General features: G+C 47.1%; 1 protein-coding gene across 5 annotated transcripts in view; it reads right to left on the reverse strand.

Moving 5' to 3' along the window:
- LOC144125632 (furin-like protease 1, isoforms 1/1-X/2) overlaps nucleotides 1-23,603 on the reverse strand; it is a 233,405-nt gene that overhangs the window by 12,165 nt on the left and 197,637 nt on the right. For 4 of the 5 annotated variants that reach the window (XM_077659199.1, XM_077659198.1, XM_077659201.1 and 1 more), the window contains exons 8-13: nucleotides 15,861-15,961; nucleotides 15,607-15,710; nucleotides 10,146-10,263; nucleotides 9,894-10,043; nucleotides 9,121-9,260; nucleotides 4,231-4,584 (exon numbers count right to left, since the gene is read on the reverse strand). In XM_077659199.1, the coding sequence (XP_077515325.1) occupies nucleotides 4,231-4,584; nucleotides 9,121-9,260; nucleotides 9,894-10,043; nucleotides 10,146-10,263; nucleotides 15,607-15,710; nucleotides 15,861-15,961 (967 nt within the window). Of the gene's footprint in view, nucleotides 1-133; nucleotides 293-4,230; nucleotides 4,585-9,120; nucleotides 9,261-9,893; nucleotides 10,044-10,145; nucleotides 10,264-15,606; nucleotides 15,711-15,860; nucleotides 15,962-23,603 lie in introns of those variants that run through there. The other variant, XM_077659203.1, reaches the window with a different exon arrangement.

The following is a 23,603-nucleotide window of genomic DNA, read 5'->3' on the forward strand; positions in this document are numbered from 1 at the left end:
CCAGTGGTGCCTAATCAACAAATAAAAGACACCATTTGACAGTTCAACAATAAGCAGACCGTACAATGCAACGAACAAGTTCAAGCGTCCATCGTCTTGGTGTATGCAGCAAGTGCACGAGAGGGTGTTAGTAAGCAAAAGCCACAACGTTGGGAGAAGAAAGCAACGCAAGAAGTGTCAGTACATACAGGGCATTTCTTGCATGCACCTTGGGTAATGTTGTACTAATTCATACACACGATGGGGCATGCACATGGGACAAATGCTTACGTTCGATGTGTCCGCTTTTTGCCTAAATGCATGAACAAACACCCACCCATGGCACAGCATGAGAGTTAAAGAGTAATAAAAACCAGAAAATCTAGACAACGGGGACAAAGTCTGCACAAACAAGGCCTTGACACAACCAGGACTACATGCATGGTTCACAACATTCAAAGTAAAGAGCAAGCAAGCAAGAAATGATACACATGCCAAGCTAAAGATAAATGAGCAGCGGGCTCGATAAACAAGGGCTTCATAAAAACCACTACACATCAGTGAATGAATAAGAAATCCAAAAAGAGTGGCACAAACCAAAGAAAACCTAGAGATTAGAGGCCTATTTAAAAACAAAGCATACACATTGGGGGCTGGAAAATGACGCCCTCTGGCAACAATACATGTTCACAAAAAACCACTGCACGTGTATAACATTCTGCTCAATATATAAGGTAGTTACTGCTCACATAAAAAGCGTAAGTACTTGCAATCACCGTAGGTGTAAGGCCTCAGCCTACATGAAATCTAGCTGCAAGGCTAAAATAAGAAAAGCAACAATGCAATCGCAATAAACGTTTAAACAACAAAAAATAAGGGCCACCCTACGATGAATTGTAGCTCAGAAGACAGTCTGAGCCAACAATAAACAATATGTTCTTGAAGCCATGCGCAAACACTCAGCTTGCTGCGTTTCATCTCAACAAATTCACTTATTGGAAAACAGAGAGCTAGAGAAAGAAAGAGCATAAGGACCGAGAATATTTGTCAATGAAATCTGCTTTCAGCTAAGCCCTCCTGAAGTATGCTCTGGATGAATCCCGGTTGCCATTTAAGTGGCTTTTTTAGAGAGAAATATTTCCAAAAGAGACACGTACCCTCAGGGATACTTAACGATCTCTTCAATTGGGTACAGACTGAGGACAGAAATGAGCTAACAAGACAGTAGCAAGTTGCAAGAGCTAGCAATTCTGCCAAGTACTGCTAAAGGCCTACTTGACCGAAAGTTTACTTCGGCTAATTTCATGCTTGATATAGTGTGCATGTTATGAAATATATTTATTTTTAATATTAGGGCTGTGAAGCATCTGGTGTGTTAGTAACAAACATTAAAAAATCTCTAGCTGATGACGCAGTCCTCTAGCACTGTGTTGGACAACTAACAAGCCGGACCAAAAATGACGCACCGTCAAGACGCCCACATCGCTGGCTCGCCGGTTTCAGGCGGTCCGAAGTGAGTAAGCACCCCTTGTAGGCCCTTTTCACGGCGCGTTTCTGGCTGTTTTCACCGCAAAGCTCAATGGTCTCCTAGAAAAGTCAACTGCTGACATCATGTCGACGCAGTGCATGGCTGCAGAAAGGAATGCGAGGAATGCAGAAAGCACCACTGTACCCTTTGTGTACGGCTGTGGTTGGGTGGATGCCAATGACTAATTACTCCCCTGTTACGAATCTACTCCACACCCTGGGGGATTCCCTTAAAACATTTGACCAACACTGTTCCCACTTCGAGTTACTGATCAAGTCGCTCTCGCCCTACCATAAGCTTGCCGTCCCGGTTAGCTTAGTTGGTAGATGCGATTGCTCCGGTGAAGCGGTGGTCCCGGGTTCGAACCCAGGCCAGGATGAATTTTTCTTTAACTGCGAAGTTTCTAATAATGCTGTATAGCTTTCCTCTGCAGCCATATGGCTGCGCTTGGGTGGATGCCAATAAGTAATTACTCCCTTATTACAAATCTACTCCACCCTGGGGGATACTCCCAAAACATTTGACTAACCCCTTTTGTAGGCAGGGCTTTGTCAACAGACCTCTCCCGGTGTACATCATCAGAGCACGTACGTGTTTCTGGCCCGATTGGAAAAGCATGCCACATACCGAAGGGGCTATAATTGGAAGAAAGGCTGCGAATAAAGACGACGGGGAGCACTGGCCACAAGCCTTAGCCTATTCAGAAGCTTTGCTCACTGAGCAATGCTTGTTCGACGTCATGTTGTTTACATCAGGCAGAGGTCTAAGGAGAGGTCTGCTTCGTCTGAAGAGGAATCAACATGCACGCGCTTATTGCAGGTGCAGCTCTACCCGATGTGCAATAATGCCATCCTGCACCGAGCGTATCTGCTGCTGCGAAGACACGCAGGCCAGGCTGAGAATCCCGGAAGGCCACATGTGCATTACTGAAAGCGCCAAATTTCTTACTTAGTGCCTCAAGCTGTTCATTCTTAACATTGAATACAGGAAGCTTCAGCATTGCCATCTGGCACATTTGCATGACCTCAGAGACTTGAACGCATAAGCTTTCTGAATGATAATATTTTCAAAAGAAGACAACACACAATTTTGATTATATGTTGTGCATTATTACTCAGTAGATACAGATAATCTGCCTATCAGCAATTTGCATGGTAGGCGTATGGTCGACTGGGGCCTGGCAACCACGTCATTCTGCTTAGCTGTGTGGATGAAAAGGTTAGAAAAACTTTTCCGTCCCTGAAGTACAGGTGCTTTAAATGGTTCTAGGTAAATAAACTAATGAACGCAGTGCATAAGTCTTTCCTCTCTCATGACTCTCCAATTAACCCTGTCCTTTGCCAGCTTTTCCACAAAGTTTGCTTCAAATCTATTCTTTCACTTTACACTGCGCTTAATTCTCTAGAGCTCCCTTTTTGACACCAGTTGTTTTTATTGATTTACCTTGCGTTCACTGCACCTGCTCCAAATTCCTATGCACAGGCAAGGAGCACTTTTGCACATGGGAGAAAAATAAGAAGGGAAAGGAGAAGGCAGGTCATTTTCTTTTATCAAGACAATAACCATATTGCACGCACAGCACAGCGCAACTGTGCTGTTGGCATGCGTGCCCGCTCAAAAATGCAGACTTGATAATTCAAGCACCTTTGCTACTTGGTGCTTGAATTACTAATATGCCTACTTCCTTCATGACTTCGAACCTTGAACAAGCTGTAATCGAATACCGCCAGGCAAACAACGCTCACTATCATCGCGGCGTGATCATCTTCGAAGAGGTTGCGTGGGGAGTTTTCTAGTCTACCACAGAAGATAAAACTTGTTTAAAACTTTTTCTTGGGCATGTCATCCCATTTAAGATGCATGTAATGTGATTTAATAAAAGTTTTTTTATATATAACCAGTATTTTTGAGCAAAGTGCTGCACGCGCTGCAGGTACTAGCGCTTTGCATGCGCTTTATCGGGAGGACGCTCCGAACCTGTCCATACTCCCGTCTCAAACATGCGTCACTTCTGGCCGGCGGTAATGGCGCCTGTTTTTCCAGTTTCGGTACTGAAGACTGATTTTTGTGTGCCGTTGGCACCTGAACTGCTTGAAAGTGGAATGTAATGTTTTGTGGGTAACATAATTCGGGGTTGCGCTATGAAAAAACAACCCTTTTACGGTTTGCAAAATTGCGGTCAAGTAGGCCTTTAATCTGCCATCCCTGAGCTTTCAGATGAGTAATTCTTAAACTATACACATAATTAATTGTTAATTTCATTTTGTTTCATGCACTGATTATCGTGGCACAAAAGCTCATGTGGCATCCTTGTGGTGGCTTTTACTTATGTTATAAAAGATCATGTAATCCAGCTGATTTTTTTTCGATTTAAGTGTGTGTGTGTGTATGTGTTTGGGCGTAATTTTTTTTGCCATCGCCTGTAACAGCAGCACCATTCCGCTGTACATATTCCAAGGTCCAGGTGTGACCTCACCATCTAAAGCAGCCAAATGACACAATTAAAATGCAACATAAAAAAACAATAGCTGCCTAAAAAAAAAGAGAGAAGAAGAATTTGAAACAAAAGGTGAGCGGCAACAAGATTCTATTTTCCCTTTCCTGCATCCAGGTGAGGCCTCCTCAAGCAATCTGTATGTAGTAGGTGGGCTGTGGTGGCCGGAGCGGACCAAAGGTATTCTGGAGAACATGCACTATCTGTCGGAAAAATGTGATCCGCTCACCTGGTCGGCGAGAGTCGGAATGAATGAAGTTGTCGAGGGACTCGTGGTCACCAGGCGGCCGGCCCAATGAAGGTGGAGGTTTCATGGGCTGGTACACAGGGAATGCCTTGGCTGTGGGTAGTACAGGTGGTGACGGCGGCCGAGCAGTCGTTGGAATCTTGGTCGTGGTCTTTCTGGTCGTCTGAGGGGCAGCAGGTGTGGGCGGTGTCTCTTTCTCACTCTCCTCCTTTTCTGGCCCACTGGGGACCGCGCCAAGTTGTGGGGGCGGGTGCACGCCAACTCCTGCCGACCACACGTCAGGGTCCTCGGTTGTGCCATAAAGGATTAAAGACCATTCCTTCAGAGTCGCTTTTCCTGAACAAAAGCAAAGCCAGGGGCAAAGAATAAAAAAAGTAGCAGAATGCATCTTTAAAGCAGCTTTTGCAGGGCAGTGATCTCTTGCAGCTTCACCAGCAAGGGTTAGGTGTGCAGCAGCCCTATGTGAAGTGCTGAGAGATACTGAATGGCATGTTCTATCAGCGCTTTAAACATGTGTTAGGGCAAGTTAGGCTTGTTTTCTTCAAGCGAAAAAAAAAAAAAAGAGGACACTGAAAAAATGTTGCTTCAGACACTACGTATTGGCAACCACAACTGCCATTTGCTACATGCCAAGCTGGGAGCTGCAACAAGTGGTAACTTTGGTGAATGTGACATGCTTGTGGCAAAAGTTCTGGTGTTTACTCAGGTACTCATGTGATTACTGCTACGTTCCACATATACTGAAGTGCATGGTTCTAAAAACCAAGAAGCGAGCAGCAGCAGCAGGTCAGCATGATCACAGCATAGACAGAGGTGTCTTCTCAACTGCGGAGCTCAACGCATTCAGGCATGCCAGATATGGTAGCTGAATATAAGTGCAAAAAATGAAACAGTTGAATAAGCTCAGGCAAACTCACTGGGCACTAAAGCTTCTATTATATCTCATTCAGTACTGCCAGCACAACAGAGATTCCCAAGCCTCTTGGGAAGAAAGAATAAAACACGTCTTGGATCTTAGAGAGGAAAGGGCCACTGGATAACCTTGCATACTGCAGTTACTCATTACTTTCAACAGTGAAGCTAGAAAAGAAAAAAACATAAAAAGCACCCCAGCCTTTCTCCTTGGAGGATTATAGACACCCAAATTTATTGCATGTTTTCTTCTTTCAAATGATGCGTTCCACATTAGAATACGTGGATGACCACGTAGTTTTCGCCTACAACCGCTAAATAATATATAATTGAATTTCTTCTCTCATGCTGTTTCAGTTTCATCAACCAAACGATGACTGTGACGTGTATTGATGTTTAGGTCATGTGAGGCAAAAAAAAACGCAATATTACTGCTGATACGCAGTTTGCTGTAATTCTAGCTATTGAAGCCGGCTGGTTTAAGTGCTGCAGTAAGTTAAAACAAAGTATCAGCGTTTATATTGAGCGTTTATATTTTTCGTGCATCACGTGACCTAAACATCAACTACACGTCATAACCAGCTTTCGGTTGATGAGACCGAAACCGAAACTGTGTCAAGAAGAATATTTAGCGGTCGCAGGCGAAAACGACAGGGTGTTCTGCGTATACCAGCATCTAACGTAGTGTTTGAAAGAAGAAAACATGCAAGCAAAAATTTGGTGTCTATAGTCCTTTAATCACTGCACTCAACACATCAGGAAAGTTGTGAACAGAATGTGGATCACATAGCAGTGCTCAAACTGTCTTGACGCGTTACTGAGTTAATATTAATTAATGTTTGATGTTTGATGTGCGTAAAAGCAGCAAACCTATTTTCATTACACAAGGTAAGGAAGCAGTCGGAAAGCCAAAACATGAACCATGTAATTTTGTCTGCGATTTAATTTCCATTTCTCTTGAAACGTACCATTCCATCTGGATAGTCCATGTAATTTCCTATCAAAAGCCCTTTATAGCTAAGGAGCCCTCCCTAGTTACTTCAGTAAAATATTTTTCTTCCAATCAAATCCCGTAGTCCATTTAAGCATGTACTCATTTGTAGTCTCATTACCAGCCATGCACTAGCCAGCATCTTCCACAGTCATATTCTTCGACTGTTGCCAAATGCAAATTTTGAACATGAAGCAATCCACGCACTATAGCTTCCAAGTCATTCACGTTTGAGCAAAATATCAACGTTCATGGGTCACCAGCATGGGCACCTTATTGAGCTTCCCTGTGATGATTCATCACAGATACATGAAAAATACCTGGCCAGCTAACTTTAAATGAATACCGCTTGAAACAATTCACTTCTTCTCAAAGGCCAGCAGAGTGTGAGCCACTGTAGGCTAAGCATTCGCAGCTGTCACGGGCTACAGGGGGTGCCACTGGTAATTCAGTATGGCTGCCCATGAGATGATACGGCTAGCCTGTGCTGTGTTTGGCAGCTGGGCTACACATGCACAAACTGCATTAAAATATTTGTGCGAGTGTGCTGCCTTCGGCACAGAAACTATCAGTGTAGGCTCTGTTGTGTGGTCTGGAGCGAAGATATCCACGGTACTGTGAGGCAGCATATTGTGAAGCAGCCCCTGTGAGCAGGCATCATGGGTGCGATAGAAGCCACATGGCACAGGCATGGCTGGTCTGGTATGCAAAACATTCGGCTGCTGATGGCACGGAACACCAGGTGTGACACATACCCAGGAGGCTCTAATCACACCACAAAGTGGGGGGGGGGGGGGTGAGGCGACACTCGACACATGTGCAGATAGCAGACAAGCATACCGAGAAAATTTTCAACTCGCATACTCCCTCCAACATTTAAAGATGTCGCAATGTGCATTCAGGACGTAGTACAAGTATGCCAAGCTCACATACAGCATGGTCTCATCTAGCAACTAATTTTTCGGCGCACAAATGGTTATAGATGCTGGTACTGGCTGCAGATGTAGCTCCAAGTCTCCGTGAAGTTCAGTAAATGCTCTGAATTCAGCATGCATTCTGCCGCTACTAATTGCATGCACTGCGCACATTGATGCAGGAAACAGCTGTGTTTAGTTTCCCAAAAAGTGCCAGTACCTTGAAACAGCTGCTGCTCAAATATGTTTCTCTCAAGGGTGGTTCATAAAAATAATAATTTACACCAGTCAAGATAACTTCACATGACAGAAATGCGTACTGTAAAATATCATAGTCTTAATCACAGTCGAATCTTGCTAACTTTGATTATGCAGAATATTTAAAGCAGCGTGAAAAAATGAGAACGATGAAGGAACATAGAAACAACAGAACAGCTACAGCGCTAGTGTGGTCATCTGTTTGTTTCTTCATCGTATTCGTTTCATTATGCTGCTTTATCTTTTCACGATGATTAGAACTTGATTATCTCCTCCTTCTTGAGCTTAGAACCTAGAGAGAAAATGTGTAGGTTTACCTCGCCTTTCACCACACAGTTTGAAAACGTGCTAGAAAAAACATATGCAACTGCTTCTATGTTTTCTACCCTTATTGTGTGTTTAACATGCAAGCATGGATATTAACCTTTTGCTAAGTCTGCTTGAAAAACGCAACCCAAACCGAAGTTACAAACTAAAGTGCCTGGCTGAACTAAATGCATAGAAGTCGGGCGGGAGGCACCGCATCAAGATGGGCGATGTTCGCTGTTATCATCTCAAGGGCGGTGCTAGAGGAGGCCGCATGGTGGTGGCACCATATGCGAAAGTTGCGAATAAGCCACAGATGTTACCATGCAGAACATCCGAGTGCCGCTATCTACCACATAAACGCGTGTAAGGGCTGCACCCGTGTACGCGCCGCACCCTGTTTTTCTGAAGCAAACATATATACAAAAAATATCTGTGTAAGGGTAGCGATCAAACTTTCCAAGAACTATGTGGGAAAAGTCTTCGAAATGCATGTGCACAGGAGCTTCCAGGCGCCGCCCATGGATGACGCCCAAGGCCACAGGTCATCATCAACTTTTTCTCTGCCATGAGCTCCCGCTATCCATATCAGCATCAGTGTCACAAGCTCCAGCTTTTTGCGGCTGTCCATGGAGGATGGAAAGGACTCAGGAGAAGCGGTTACATCACATTTTTTGAAGCTGGCTCTTCCCTGTGTCCCCATTACTTGGCCGCTGTCTCAGCGCGCTTGCGCATACGCAGCAGATGCCGCCGCTGTGCCCAGCGTTACTATTGGCTGCGCAGTTGGAAAAATACTCCCAGTAGTCCTTGTGAAAGCAAGTGACTTCCGGCCTCACTTTGTGGTGTGAATGCAGCTTGGATAACGAGGGCCTTTCCCGAGTTTTCCTTCCTCCATGGGGCTGTCAAAGGCGCGGCTGCATGGGAGCTGTAGTAGCGTGGTATTCACTATACTGGCTTTCGTGAGCTGCCGCCGAGCATTGCAATTTTAGCACGATGGGCAAGCACCTGAACAGCTACATGGATGGGAGTTTGCTCTTGAACATGGCAAGCATGCGGCGGGCAGAAAATTCGACGTGGACGAGACGTGTGTCTGACGGTGCAACCAAAAGGATGCATTGATGAAAACAAGATGCAAAAATCCATTTTCCAAGGGGAGTCGTGCAAGTTTCCCGAATTGGAAGAACAGCTGTTCTGAAAAGCGATGAAAGTGCGGAACAACGGCTACGCGATGACAGTGGACATGCTGCAAGATTTCTTGTGGGATGAACATGCACCAGAGTGACGACTGAATGTGGAATAAATGCCATCAATTCCCCGATTGGTGCGTTTTTACTTAATTTTTTTTTGCACATTGTGTGTATGGGCCGCACTTCGAAAATTGGCCCTCGAATCTGGAAAAAAAGGGCAGCCTTTACATGCATTTACACGGTATTCTTCTCCCCCACAGCACTGCACTACCCAAGAAGAAATGCCAGTTTTTTGACCACCAACCAAAGTAGCGTCCATCGTTGTGCACTTCGAGTTTCCAGCGCCCATTAGGGCTCTCGCCCCATGTATGGACACTCATGAAAGGCCAGGCTTGGAATCCTGACCGGGAATTGTCAAGAGGCCTCTGGGCTAAGAGGGTCGACCTGCAATGGCAGAAGACAGAGCATAAGCACAAGCAAACACTACCACACAGACCATAAGCGAAGTGAAGCAGCTTCCGTGGTGAAACCAGTAAGGCATGTTTGTTTACCCGGATGAAAACAAAGTGTTTTGCACTCTCTTTTTTGCTGATAGTGGCACCAGAAAGCAAGCGCCAAGCAGCAATATTTGCTCGTAAGGTTAATGTGACAAGCACACACACCGCACCTAGTCCTATACAACAATCAGCAAGCAGGTGACTACAGAGCCTTTATGTTGTAACCTCTTTGTATGCAGCTGGGACTAGAATGCACCTTAACTCTCCATGGGGTAATCATGAACTTGGGCACATGCCTCTTTTACTGCTCACCTTTTTTACAGCACTACTACAAGACTAGATGGAGGTATGACACATGCTAGCAGGCATTACATTGCTAGACATCATAAGTTTGATTCATACTGAGATACCATATGATTGCCATCTGTCACAACATACGGGCGACCACCCAATGTTTTCTCGCCACCCAATGTTTTCTCGCCAAGCTTTGTACAATGTTGAAATAATTATTTTGAATTCACGATATTCGTTGAAACACAAGCAGTCTCGCTGCTCCTCAAGCATCGGTGCATTCCCTTACCTTGTTCCTGCAGGTGAGGTGAGGTAAATATGAAGGTCACCCCTCCGTTGTGCAGACAATGTGACCTTCGCTTGAACATGCTCCAGAAAGCGGACGTTTTCACAGTTCACATTCAGTTTTAGCTCTACGTGACTCTTGGATTCTATGACTCTGCAAGTAGAAAAGAACAAAGGGAAAGAAGGCATGTCAGACATTGCCTGCTCAGTTTCCTCAGCCTGCTTGAAAAGCAAACAAACAGTGAACTGGGCTCACTTGTCCATGGGCTGGGCTCGGACCATGCAAGTTTTCTGCTGTGGCACGGTGGTCCACCTTTTGGCCAAAGCTACCATCGCATCTGCGTCCATCAGGCCATATCCAAACGAGTGGCTCACTGAAGGGATAAAGCCAGAAAAGATCAGCCATGCCTAAGCTCCACTGATGCCATTCTGGCAACCGAAATTGCGTCGGAGATGAAGAAAGTAACAATGCGATAATGGTTGGAGTTTCTGTAATCACAGACCGTTTTCACAGCGCGGAAGCAAACAGCCTCTAACTCTGCGCATTTGGCACCACTCCGCCTCTCTATTATGCGCAGGAAGCGGGGGTGCCAAGGCATGGTATGGTATGAGGATAAATAAGTACTTCGCAGCCTTTTGCACGGCAAAATAGCTGCAAAGAGTCTTGTGTTTGATATAAACATAAATCGAGACAGTCCAGCTACCATTGTGTTGTTCTAGCTTGCAGTAACAACTATCGAATGTGGGAGAAATAAGCTACATGACCGCGTGAACTGCATTAAGAGCCTCAGGGTGCAAGCTGTTTCAGCTGCAATGCTTTCCATCGGACAAAGACGAGCTGCATATTTGGACTGCAATCGAAAACATTCCATCCGAGTGGCCCCGTCTCGTATGTGCTAACCAAACATTTGGTTTCTTGGAGGACGGATGGTCAAGAAAACCCATGCTTATGTTGGGTTCTGAGCGGCAAGTATACTATCAGCAGCGAAAATTCACAGGATGCCTTTTTGCGGAGAAAAATTTTGGTGCAGTCACCTGAAAACTACGGAAGTATGGCAGAACATGCATGCTCCAGCTGCTAGCAAGAATACTTAATTGTCAACATAATTGGTGGCGAGGCAGCCCTGCAATAATAGTTCTCCCAAGAACATGCACCCTGTAACCTTTCACTGCCTATAGCATGTGTGAAAGTTGCTATGTGAACAACACCTGATGATGATTGATTTTTATGGTGCAAGGGCATCTGTGACCAAAAAGTGCCATGGCAAGGTATTTTCTTCTACTCAAGGTGGGGTCAAAGATCCTTGTGAACACCTAAAAATTTGTGAATTAGCTACATCAAATGTGCTAGAAAATAATCGTTCATACAGGCAACTTTCACTTGGGTGATAATTGTAAGGAGAACAGTTGTAAAGAAATAAAAAAATCTGTTACCTTCCAAATGTTGTTAAATTAGTCTATCTGTAGAACTTGGTCAACTACCATAAACAGCAGACTGACACGTGCTTTACACCACTTGCTTGACCAGTTGTGGCCAGCGGGATGCTGCTGCCAATTTGCACTACATATACGGGTTACACACAACCTGTAGACGGATTTTGCTTCCTTGTGACAGTGACTGAGATGACAGCGGAAACATATCTGGGCCTGTCACCCGCCGAAATTCTGATCATTTCTTGACCAAATGGCTTCACTGCTGCTTGAAAAGCTTTTTCTTTCAAGAAGGGTTTTGAGTTGGGCTAGTTGGTGGATTTCGTTCATGATTGAACTGCGTGAAAGAAACGGGGACCAAGAAGAAACACGTACACACACACAGCGCAGTGTGTGTGTACGTGTTTCTTCTTGGTCCCCGTTTTTTTCTTTCAGTAAGGAACTTTCAGACCGCATCTCCAAAATGCCGACCTGTGCCACCTGCGCCCTGTTCCACGAATGTGTCTATGCATACCAGCATGGCAGTTGTCAGTCACGACATTACGTGGTGCCGCCTTCCCTAGATGGTGGCGCCCTTGATAAAATGGTCTACTTTTATTTACCTACAAAATACTGCAGGCCTTTTGCTTAGGTCCATTCAGGGAGGGCACAAAGATATAACATGCACTGCAAGAGCAATCAAAGTCAGGGGCAAAAAGCATGCACGACAAATAAAATTGAAGAATATGCCTATAGAGTATATAATCACGAAGTACCTTCGAAAAGTCACCAGTGGATAGCACACTCTTACTCTCAAGGCAGGGCATTCGAGTCGGTAACCGTCCTCGGAAAAAAAAGAAAGCTTAAAAGTGCTAGTCTTTATGAAACATGGCATTGAGCTGATTGTGGTGATGACGAGTTCTACGTGTTTTTGAAAACTGTACAAAGGGGGCAGGAGAAGTGCCTAGTTTGCCATGAAGTAGTTGGTGAAGGAAAGATAGGAGGAGCAGCTTACACCTTATGTTAAGGGGTGTGATATTATTTTCAGCCTTTAATAAAGACTGGAAAATAGTTATTTCGTACTGATTATATAATAATGGAGTAATTACTCATTGGCATCCACCAAAGCGCAGCCATATGGCTACAGAGGAAAGCTATACAGCTTTATTAGAAACTCCGCAGTTAAAGAAAAATTCGTCCTGGCCCGGGTTCGAACCTGGGACCACCGCTTCACCGGAGTAATCGTATCTACCAACTGAGCTAACCGGGATGGCAAGCTTATGGTAGGGCGAGAGCAAATTGATCAATAACTCAAAGTGGGAACATTGCAAGGACGCTGACAATTTTGTCAGTCTTAATTTCTCAATTTCTAAAGCCCATGCCGAGCTTGTGTTCTCCAGTGCTAACTGTACAAAAAACAGATGCATAACAGAATGAAGCAGGACTGCCTAATATCGGTGCCACGAATCAAGTTCAGTCTGCAACTTCAAGGCAAAACAGCTTCAACGTTTTACTGGGCTGTTGGCTAGAATGTGACAAATTTCTCTCGAAAAATCACTATACGCCATGAGCGCTGCCTGTAGGGGCGCCACTGAAATCCCTCTCGCGGCCGATTATGAACACAGTGGCAGGGTCTGCTGGCAGCGCTCCCCTGCGTTGGCATGCGGTTCAGGTTAGTGGCCGAGATTTCATCTTCAGGTGCTGAGAAAACTTGGTGTATTCAATTTCTTTGCCCTGTGGTTGATCGTACGTCGGCCAAACTGGTAATTGTTTAAATGAAAGACTTAAGGAGCACAACAATAATGTGAAGAATGCCATCCGCCATATCGAGATTCATTGCCGTGACTGTTCATGCCGACGAATGTTCGAGAAGAGCAAAATTCTAGCAAAAAGCAAAGACCAGCTCACCAAAGAGATTATTGAGGCATCAGAGACTATGAGGCTAGGTGCAGAATGCATAAGCACCGCTTCTGTTGCTATCTCGAAGAAAGAGCACAAATACTTGATGTCCTAGATTACGTGCGTGGGCAAAGCTTTCGCACGCTCAGAATGATTAGCCAGTGGAACTTGATGTTTTCTCTGTATTTTTCTGTTTTTCTGCAATACCAGCGTGCACTTAAATACTACTGGTGTCCTGAATAAAACCATTTTGTTGTTAGTCCAGCACTGCTTTTTATCCCTTCCTTGTTTGGCTTTGAGCCGTTGCGCTGGTTTACAAGAACAAGCTCCTAGGCAGGTGACAGCGACAGTAGTGCGTGCCACACAAAAAACAGAGCACCTAAATCAGCAAGTTCCACATACCAAACGCTCGAGATGCAACATGTCAGACTGGCATCTGTTAAAATATAGACAGTGAGATCTGACGCCTAACCCTATAGTTAAAATAGTGCTTAACCCATTAGGGACCAGCATACTTTTAAAAGCACAGTCATACTTGAAAAGATTTGAAAGCGCAGACTGAATATACTTTTTTAAGTGCTTCAGAGTTTTGTTGCCAGAGGGTCTGCTGACACCTTTAAATTACTATGGCATTTATCTGTGCAGAAAGTTCAGGACAGTTGATGAAAAGAAATGGGAAGGAAAGAACAAGGAGAATTTTGTTCTTGTTCTGACAGTGAAGGAGAGATACTTTTGGTAAAATGAAAGGACAGCAGTGTAGCTGCAATGGCAAGCAACTATGACAGCACTGAATCAACATGTTTTGTGAAACAGTGGTTGCCTAGAGCGCACGAAAAAGTAGATGTTCCTAACCAAAGTTGTTTTCCAGCTACAATAGTGGCATGGGAGACGTTGACCTTTCAGATCAAGCTTTCAACAACTACAGGATCAGCACCAGGGTCAAGAAGCGGTGGTGGCCATTGTTCACACAGATGCTTAACAATGCAATGGTGAACTCCTAGAAAATTCACTAAATCGCTTCGAAGGAGCGTATTGACCTTCATGCTTTCGTACTAAGTGTAACTCGCCATTTCCTGTGCATTGGCAGTAAGCAACCAGCCATTTCCGACAAAGAAGGACACTTTCCGCACAAACTAGAGAACCAGTGCCAGTATTGCCACAAGAGTTCCATGTGGGCCTCCGAGAAGTGCAATCGAACGTTCTGCCTAAAGCATGGGTGTTTCAACAAGTTTCATGCCAGCAAGTAAGGGTGGGTAGAGCTTGCCACATGTGATATGCTTAGGACCCAGTGTACTATAAAAACTACACCTATGTAACCCTTGAACAAATAAACATCTTGTGAAATTCACAGAATGAATTTTTTATTATAAATCGGTATTATGTGCCAAAGATGAAAAAAATCCACCTGCTAGGTTTTTCTTGGTCACTGATAGGTTTTAAATACTAATTTAGGTGTTCTGTCTGTTGCCACAACTACACAACTCACAATGATCACTGTTAAAGGCAGCACAAAATTCAGAAAAGGACTTTCACTGGAAACCAAAGTGCAGATGAGCTCACTGCGGGTATCTCAAATAAGGGCAAAAAAAAAATTCTAGCTATAGTCACAGTTTGGTTCAAGATATAACGTGACGTGATATCTGAAGAAGGTGATTTAAAGAAACACTCTCGTTACTTATGTGCAAATGTGGCAGCATTGCTTTCGACAGATGCCAGTATCCCGACTCTTCTTGGAAAAGCGCATGGCTGCCAGAGTCATAAGTGCCTGATGCACTAGCTTGCTTGAGCAGATGGGGGAGCAAGCATATCAAGGCATCAGGAGAACTGTGTTCATTGTCCGATCCTACCTTTCAATAGCATTCACACAATGCAATTACATCAGATTCCCATCAGTCTAGCTATCATTCCTACTCAGGTCCACAAGTGCAATACCATAAAAAGAAACAGAATCTGGCTGCTAACACACCATTACGTGCAATAAGCTAATAGCTGTGATTTTGTGCAGAATCATGGAAAACTAGGGGCCTCACACATACTATATGTCATGAGTAGAAGTGATGGAATGTAGTCAGTGGGGACACAGCACTACAAGAAGATGAAATGCAAACTACTAATGTCTTCCATTGCTTTGTAGCACCCTGTCTTTTGATGTTACCGTTCATTGCACTTAGCTTCTTGTCATATGATACAATTTTTTTTTCTGCTGCACATCCTGGCTGAGTTCAAGCTGTCAGAGTTGGTACACATCAATGTCAAGTGCCTATCCAGTGCACTATGCTACAGCTGAGCAGGGACATGTTGTGGGCAAGCTGCAGCTGGGTTGGCAAAATGTGCAATCAAGACCAAGGCAAGAAAAGACCAAATATTATCATGCTGTCTGAACACTTGGGATGCTATTTACTACTCACCATTGCGTCCAACTCCGTTTTTCTGCCAGTCACTTGTGTGCAGGTTTGCGGGCTTAGCAGTGCGGACTACTATGTGTTGCATGTCCCTCCATGTTAGCCGGTTACTGCAGAGTAAGTGATGGGACACAAACATATGTCTGAGCAGCATAGTAAGCAGAGGACTAGGAGGAGTAAAGCCTAAATACATGGGCATACAACTCAGCACGTGTGCAACATACGAATGCTGGTATGGAAAAGGCACGCTGGCAACTTACTTGGCTTCGAGTGCGAGTGCACAAATGCCAGCCGCTAAAGGAGCTGAAGCAGACGTTCCAGTATGGGTGGAGGTGCAACCGTGGTGCAAGTCTGTTGTGATCTGGTTGAAGACGTTGAAAAAAAAAAAAAATCGAGATTATGAATGTTAAATCTAGAATAGCAGTGAGGTTTGGTGTACCTTAGTTTAAAAAGCAACACTTCCATTCAACCACTAGACATAATTTGATCCACACATTAGCTGAATTATCCACATAAATATAAATAACTTTGCTTTATTATCATACACATAGACGACAGAACAAGTGAAAAAAATTCAGACTGTCTCGTCGTTGAGAGAAGGTGTAAGCATGAAATGCACTGCAGGAAAGGCGTAATGTAATCTTGGACGGCTCATAGATACAGTAGCAGACTGATTTTTCAGACTGCAATAATTCGGACTTGCGCAATATATCAGACTTCGCTGAGGAACTGTCACGCGCCTCATACAAAAGGGTACATTTTCACGACTGATATTTCAGACTCTACGGAGTCTAATAGTTGATTTTTCGGACTAAGTATTGCGGTGATTGTTTTTCAACCGAAAATCTGTTTTTTCGGGCTAATATAGATGCGAGCGGGCATCGCTGTTGCAACCAACTGGTGCTCCGCCGTCGTGAAAGGTGCCACCTTGGATTTAAACGTAGAAATCGGGTGAACCGGTTTGGATAGGCTTTGCTATTTGTTTTCCATGGCTGCCACCTGAGATACTAGCATGCTCTTCGTTGCCATCAAGATGTCCTACAGAGCGCGTGTGATCACGTTGCTGCAGCATCCAGTGCGGCTTGGACAGTGCAACCCGTGTTGCGGGGGATGTGAAATGGGGGGCGCTCATTCTGCTTCCGCTTGCGTCTTCCCATGGGCTGCCTCTTGCGGTCTTCACGAGCATCGTTGCCCATGAAAACTGGCTGTTCTTGCTTCACGTGGCACGTGCATTCGTTCGCAGCATGACCTGCAGGCGCGTCGCACTGTCTGATATCATGACGTGGAGCGACTCTATCCTGGTGCGAGGTGCTGTGGACATGATGTACGCACAACTGTGGCTCAGATAAAGTCTAACATTATCGCTCGCAAGCGGAACGTGGGGAGCAGTGAAGTTCGCGATTTTTAAAGCCGGTTTCTCGCAGAAAGATTATTTTTTAAGGCTCACTGGTTTTTTGGACTGTTCAATTACTCGGACCATTTTCCGGGTCCCGCCGAGTCCAAAAAATTCGTCGGCGACTGTGCTGACAGCCGCAAAAGCGCTCTAGAGAGTGTCCCTCATCAGCCATTTTTCTTTGCTTTAGCTTTTCTTCACAAGCGACAGTGCACCAGGCTTTCTTTGCAACTTTTTATGTATGGCAACCCGCGCGACCAGTGCTCGCCACATGCTGAAGGAGAGGATAAGCATGGTGCCGACATGTGCAACATAAATGCTGGGACATCCGCTGCGGCTGAACGTGGAGCTACTGGAACAATTTTTAGAGCATCGCATTCATTTTCCCTGTGCCGCCGAGCTTGGAAGTCATATGGCTACCACAGCCCAGTGTTGCCTGAACAGGTGAAACGAGCCATAGCAGGTAAATTGCATAGAGCGCCACCATCCTAACAACTCTAGGCTGTCCTCTACAGCCTGCATAAGTGCATCAGTTGCTGCTTAAAATTCTCGTTTCCTGTTTCTTGTAAGTGTTAGTTCATGATATCATCAGTTTGAACTGTGCCAGTTATGCAGGGTTTTAAATTATCACCTAAAATAATGACTTTGCGAGGGCACATAAACTGGTCATCACAGAAGTGGTTGTTGCACTCGATACACCAGTCAGCGGCTGCCATATACCTTCCAAATATGAATGCATGGATGGGTGCTTCTAGTGGCTCTAGCTGGATGCCAGCACCACCGCCTCCGCCGAACACCACGAAGATTTTGGATTGGATTGGAAGACTCTTATTATCGGCATGAGTAACAAGTCATTAGTTCATTTGCTAGGTGGCCATCAATGGAGACTGGCGCCGACCTCTTGTCACGACCTCTAGTTGTGTTTCCAGGTCAGAGTTGAGCACCAAGGTCCACGACGGGCCTGGGTGTGCGAGCCTCTGAGGTGACATTGGTGGGGGATCTGTCGGACAGTCCCAGAAGACGTGGTCTATGATGGCTTTGCCACCGCATTTGCTGCGCTCCGGTTTAAATCCATCCAGGTACACATGGCTTAGGACGGTGGGGTTAGGGAGAGTTTTAGTTTGGAGTTGTCTCCACAGTACCTCCTGCTCTTTGGTTAGGTTTTTATTAGAAGAACAACAAATTAGAGCTGGTTACTGACTGTGCTGATAGATGGAGTCATGTGACCTGTGTTCTAGGGTATGCGTGAATTACGTAATGACTGCAACTCATGCGGCGCTGTCGCCTAGCTTATCAAGTGCCATCAGGACTGCGCTTGCACCTCTCTGGCTGCACAGCAAAACTCGGGCTTCTTCGCGCCGCACAATAGCTTTGCTCACCATGGGATCATGAAGATTCTGTTGATGCATGCGCTGCTCCGGCGGCAGCGCAGCACGTAGCACCAGGCAGACCGAAAGCTTGCCAAAGTTTGTATCGGTTCACCTCCGTGTTTTCTGTTCTCGCGCCAAGGTCACCCGCGGCATGCCGACAATGCCGGTGTCAGCGTTTCATGCATTTCACGCTAAACAAGCGATAATTACAGAGTTCTCCCGCCCAACTGTGAAGTATCTGCATACGGCGAGAGATTACATATTGTTGCGGGAAAGAATATATTTACAGTTATTTACAAAGCGAATGAACAGCTACGGGCGGCACTCAGAACACAGCCAGAGATGAGTTCTCGTCTTATTCCTCGTCCACTCGTTCACTCGCTCAATGTCGTCGTCGTCTACCCGCTGCAGGACCCTCGGCTGATGAAACGCCGTCTCGGCGTTAGAGTGGTGGTGTAGGAGCGTTGTGATAAGGTTTGAGGCGGCATACATGGACGACGTCGGTAGAGGGGCCAGATGACGATGGCGAGGACGCAAGGGGAGCAATTTCATAGTTCACGTCGGTGACTAGGCGCACCACACGGTAAGGACCACGGCAGTGAGAAAGGAGCTTCGCTGCGACGCTGCGCGACGGCGTCCAGAGAAGGACGAGTGATCCGGGGTGATATTCGACGGCCCGGTGCCGGCGGTCGTAGGCGGACTTCTGGGAAGCTTGAGAGGCACGGAGCCGACTACGGGCTATTTGGCGAGCCAGCGTGGCCTGGGCGATGGCGTCCTGAGCGTAAGCAGTGGTGGGGACTGAAGAAGGCGGCATGAGTGTGTCCAAAGGCAATAGGGGGTGCCTACCAAACAAAAGGTAGAAAGGGGAATAGCCTGTTGTGTCATGCCGTGAAGAGTTGTACGCAAATGTCACATAAGGCAAGGCTGCGTCCCAATCGCGGTGGTCCGGTGAGACGTACATTGCTAACATATCGGTGAGCGTGCGGTTGAACCGTTCCGTAAGCCCGTTGGTTTGTGGATGGTAAGCTGTCGCGAGCTGGTGCTGCGTGGCACACGAACGAAGAATGTCATCAATCACTCTGGACAGAAAATAACGACCACGGTCGGTGAGCAGTTGACGAGGGGCGCCATGGTGAAGAATTACGTCTTGGAGAAGAAAATCGGCGACATCGGTAGCGCAGCTGGTGGGCAAAGCACGCGTGATGGTGTACCGAGTCGTATAATCAGTTGCGACAGCGATCCACTTGTTACCGGAGAGGGACGTGGGAAAAGGGCCAAGAAAGTCGAGGCCAACACGGTGAAAAGATTCCGGAGGTACGTCGATGGGTTGTAGAAGACTGGCAGGCAAAGTGGAGGGCCTTTTCCGGCGTTGACACAGGTCGCAAGTGGCAACGTAACGCTTGACGGAACGATACAGACCAGGCCAAAAGAAGCGGTGCCGCACTCGAGCGTACGTGCGGGACACGCCAAGGTGGCCGGCTGTCGGCAGATCGTGCAATTCCTCAAGGACAGAAGAACGTAGATGTTGGGGTATGACGAGGAGCAGCGGAGGACCGTCGGAGCGTAGGTTGCGGCAATACAAAATGCCATTCTGGAGTACATAAAGTTGCAGAGACGGAGATCGGTTTGTAAAGGTGAGTCGTTGCGCTGTTCGTTGGCGATATCGGTGAGAGCAGTGATAGCTAAGAGGCAGGGTAGGGTCTCAACGTCTTCGAGGTCAGGTGGCTCCACAGGGTATCAGGATAAACAGTCAGCATCCTGGTGGTGACGACCGGACTTGTACACGACAGAGTATGAATACTCTTGAAGGCGCAAAGCCCAGTGACCAAGGCGACCGGTGGGATCTTTTAGTGAAGACAGCCAACAGAGAGCGTGGTGATCAGTGACGACAGTGAATGAGCGGCCGAACAGGTACGGGCAAAATTTAGTGACAGCCCAGACAAGGGCGAGACACTCGCGCTCAGTAGTGGAGTAATTTTGCTCTGCGGCGGAAAGTAGGCGGCTGGCATAAGCGACGACGCGATCTTGGCCCTGTTGACGTTGGGCTAGCACGGCACCGATCCCATATCCGGAGGCGTCGGTGCAAATCTCTGTGGGAGACGATGGGTCAAAATGGGCTAAGATGGGCGGAGAGGTTACCAAATGAACGAGGGAGGAAAATGAGTTTTCTTGAGCAGGGCCCCAGATAAAGGGGGCGTCGTTCTTAAGAAGGTCGGTGAGGGGGCGAGCGATGCCAGCGAAATCTTTGATAAAACGTCGAAAATACGAGCACAAGCTGACAAAGCTGCGCACATCTTTCGATGACCTAGGAAGAGGAAACTCCTTCACGGCTTGAATTTTGACTGGATCTGGGCGTACACCAGAAGCATCAACCAGGTGTCCGAGAATAGTGAGTTCGCGGCGACCGAATTTGCATTTCGATGAGTTCAGCTGGAGTCCGGCGTTACGAAACACTGTCAAAATACTGGAGAGGCGTTCGAGGTGCGTGGCAAAAGTAGGCGAGAAAACCACAACATCGTCTAGGTAGCAGAGGCAGGTAGACCACTTAAAGCCGCGAAAAAGGGAGTCCAACATTCGTTCAAAGGTAGCCGGCGCGTTACAGAGTCCGAATGGCATGACTTTAAAGTGGTATAAGCCATCAGGCGTCACGAAGGCGGTCTTTTCACTGTCCTTTTCATCTGCGGCAATTTGCCAGTACCCCGATCGAAGATCAATTAAGAGAAATATTTGGCGCCGTGGAAGCAATCTAATGCATCATCGATCCAGGGGAGAGGATATACGTCTTTTTTTGTGATGCGGTTTAGGTGCCGGTAATCAACACAGAAGCGCCAGCTGCCGTCCTTCTTTTTTACCAGGACAACTGGAGAAGCCCAAGGGCTTGACGAGGGCTCGATGATGTGTTTTGCGAGCATCTTATCGACCTCTTGATTTATGACGGTGCGTTCAGCGCTGGACACGCGGTACGGACGTCTGTGGAGAGGAGCGGCATCACCGGTGTTTATCCGATGCGTCACCACAGAGGTACGAGTCAAAACACGGGCATCAAAGTCGAAGATGTCGCGAAAAGATGATAAGAGGCACCTAAGATCGTGAGCTTGCATCACTGGTAGGTCAGAACAGATCATGTCGGTGTAGTCATCCGTTGGTTTCTCTGGTGATGTTGCCGCAGGCAACAGGCATTGATGAGTGGAAGGTAAGCAGCTGTCCACCACTGATATGACACATTCGGCAGCAGGGCACAGCGTGGCGAGTGAGATGCCTTGCGGGAGCGGTTGGATAGACGAGCCAAAGTTCAGAACCGGAAGGTACGCATGGTTTGCCGACATTGTAAAGACAGTGTGCGCAAGCGCAATACTTCGCGTGAGGGCAACGTCAAGGTCCGGAGTGACTACGTAGGGGCCATCAGGGACAGGGGGAACAGATGAGAAAGAAATGTAAGTTGCGGCTTGAGGCAGTAGACGGACAAAGTCGACAGCACAAAGACGAGGTACAACTGGGGACGGCGACTCAGCAGAAAGAGGAAGGTCAAGCTGGACAACACTGGTGGCGCAGTTGATGAGGGCTGAATGCTCAGACAGGAAGTCGAGGCCAAGAATGACGTCATGAGGGCACTGGTCCAGAACAGAAAATAGAACGGATGTATGGCGGCCGGATATGGTCACACGGGCTGTGCATAGTTCAACCACAGGAGGCGTTCCGCCGTCGGCAACGCGGAGAATGGCTGTGGGTGCAGGGGTCAGTACCTTTCTGAGGGGTCGTCGTAGGGTGGAACTCATGACGGACACGTGCGCGCCGGTGTTGATCAGGGCTCTCACAGGGACTCCATCGACATGAATAGCGAGCAAATTTTGGTGTGTGCGAAGGGCTAAGCGAGGATTTTGGGACTGGGGCTGTACTGCAGCATCACCTCCAGACACTGCAGCGTCTAGTTTTCCGCTTGCGAGCGTCCGTAGGGGCCAGGAGAGGAGCGACGGCATAGGGGCGAACGAGACTGCCGACGCAGGGGGGACGGGGAGCGGCTGGAGCGGGAAATCTGGCCGTCAACGGTAGCACTCTGCTGGGCTGGAGGGGGCGTGAAGTAGCGGGGCTGGTCATCGTTGCGGTGAGAGCTTAGATGACTGTATGTGCTACGACGAGACCAATAATTGCGACAGTGACGGGAGATGTGGCCAATGCGGTGGCAGAGGAAACAAATGGGTCTGTCGTCGGGTGTCCGCCAGTCGTTAGGGTTACGGCGACGTGGAGCAAAGTAGGAAGGTCGTTCAGGAGCCATCGCAGTGATGTCGGGTGGTGATGAAGGACGCACAGGGCTGACGGGCAGGAGACCAAGGTTTGCAAGCTCTTGACGGACGACGGCTTGTACCATCGAGATGGTGGGCAAGTGGTTGTCGCCATCACGTAGAGGCAGGGAGGCAGGGGACATAGCTTCGAGTTCGCGTCGAATGATGCGGGTCACATTTTCTGGAGGCGCAGGAGTTTGCCAGTGCAGCTGGTCTTCACATGAGGAAGTCGCAGCCGTGTTGGGGAGGCGTGTGTACGGCTGACTAATACGTCTGCTTTTAGCCTCCTCGAAGCGACGACATTCCTTAATAATGCCGTCAACTGTAGTGCAGTTCTTGCAGACGAGCAGGTTGAAGGCGTCGTCGGCGATCCCCTTCAACATGTGACCCACTTTGTCAGATTTGGGTATGTTATTGTCAGCTTTGTGGCAGAGGGCCAACACGTCCTGAATGTAGGAAACATAGGATTCCGTAGACGTTTGAGCTCTGGACGCAAGCTCCCTCTTAGCGGCGAGTGTTCGGCCGAGCGGCCGTCCAAACAGCTCGCGCAGTTTCTGCTTGCAGACGTCCCAGCTGGTCAAATCATCTTCGTGAGTCTCGTGCCAGACGCGGGCGGTGTCTTTTAGATAGAAGATGACATTCGCGAGCATAAGAGTTGGATCCCAGCGGTTGTACGTACTCACGCGTTCATACATGTTGATCCAGTCGTCCACGTCAACGTTGTTGGTGCCAGAAAATGTCCCAGGGTCATGAGGGGAAGAAAGAACGAGCGATGGCATTGCCGATTGTGATGTTTGCTGGGAGGCGTCTTGGGTCATGGTGAGTGAAGTCAGCTGGCGGCCGCTGCGGAGCTCCGTCTTCGGTAGGCGTAGAGGAAAGCCGCACCTCCACCAAATGTGTTGCGGGAAAGAATATATTTACAGTTATTTACAAAACGAATGAACAGCTACGGGCGGCACT

This window comes from Amblyomma americanum, chromosome 3 (assembly GCF_052857255.1).
Source record: "Amblyomma americanum isolate KBUSLIRL-KWMA chromosome 3, ASM5285725v1, whole genome shotgun sequence".
NCBI classification, from domain to species: Eukaryota; Metazoa; Arthropoda; class Arachnida; order Ixodida; family Ixodidae; genus Amblyomma; species Amblyomma americanum.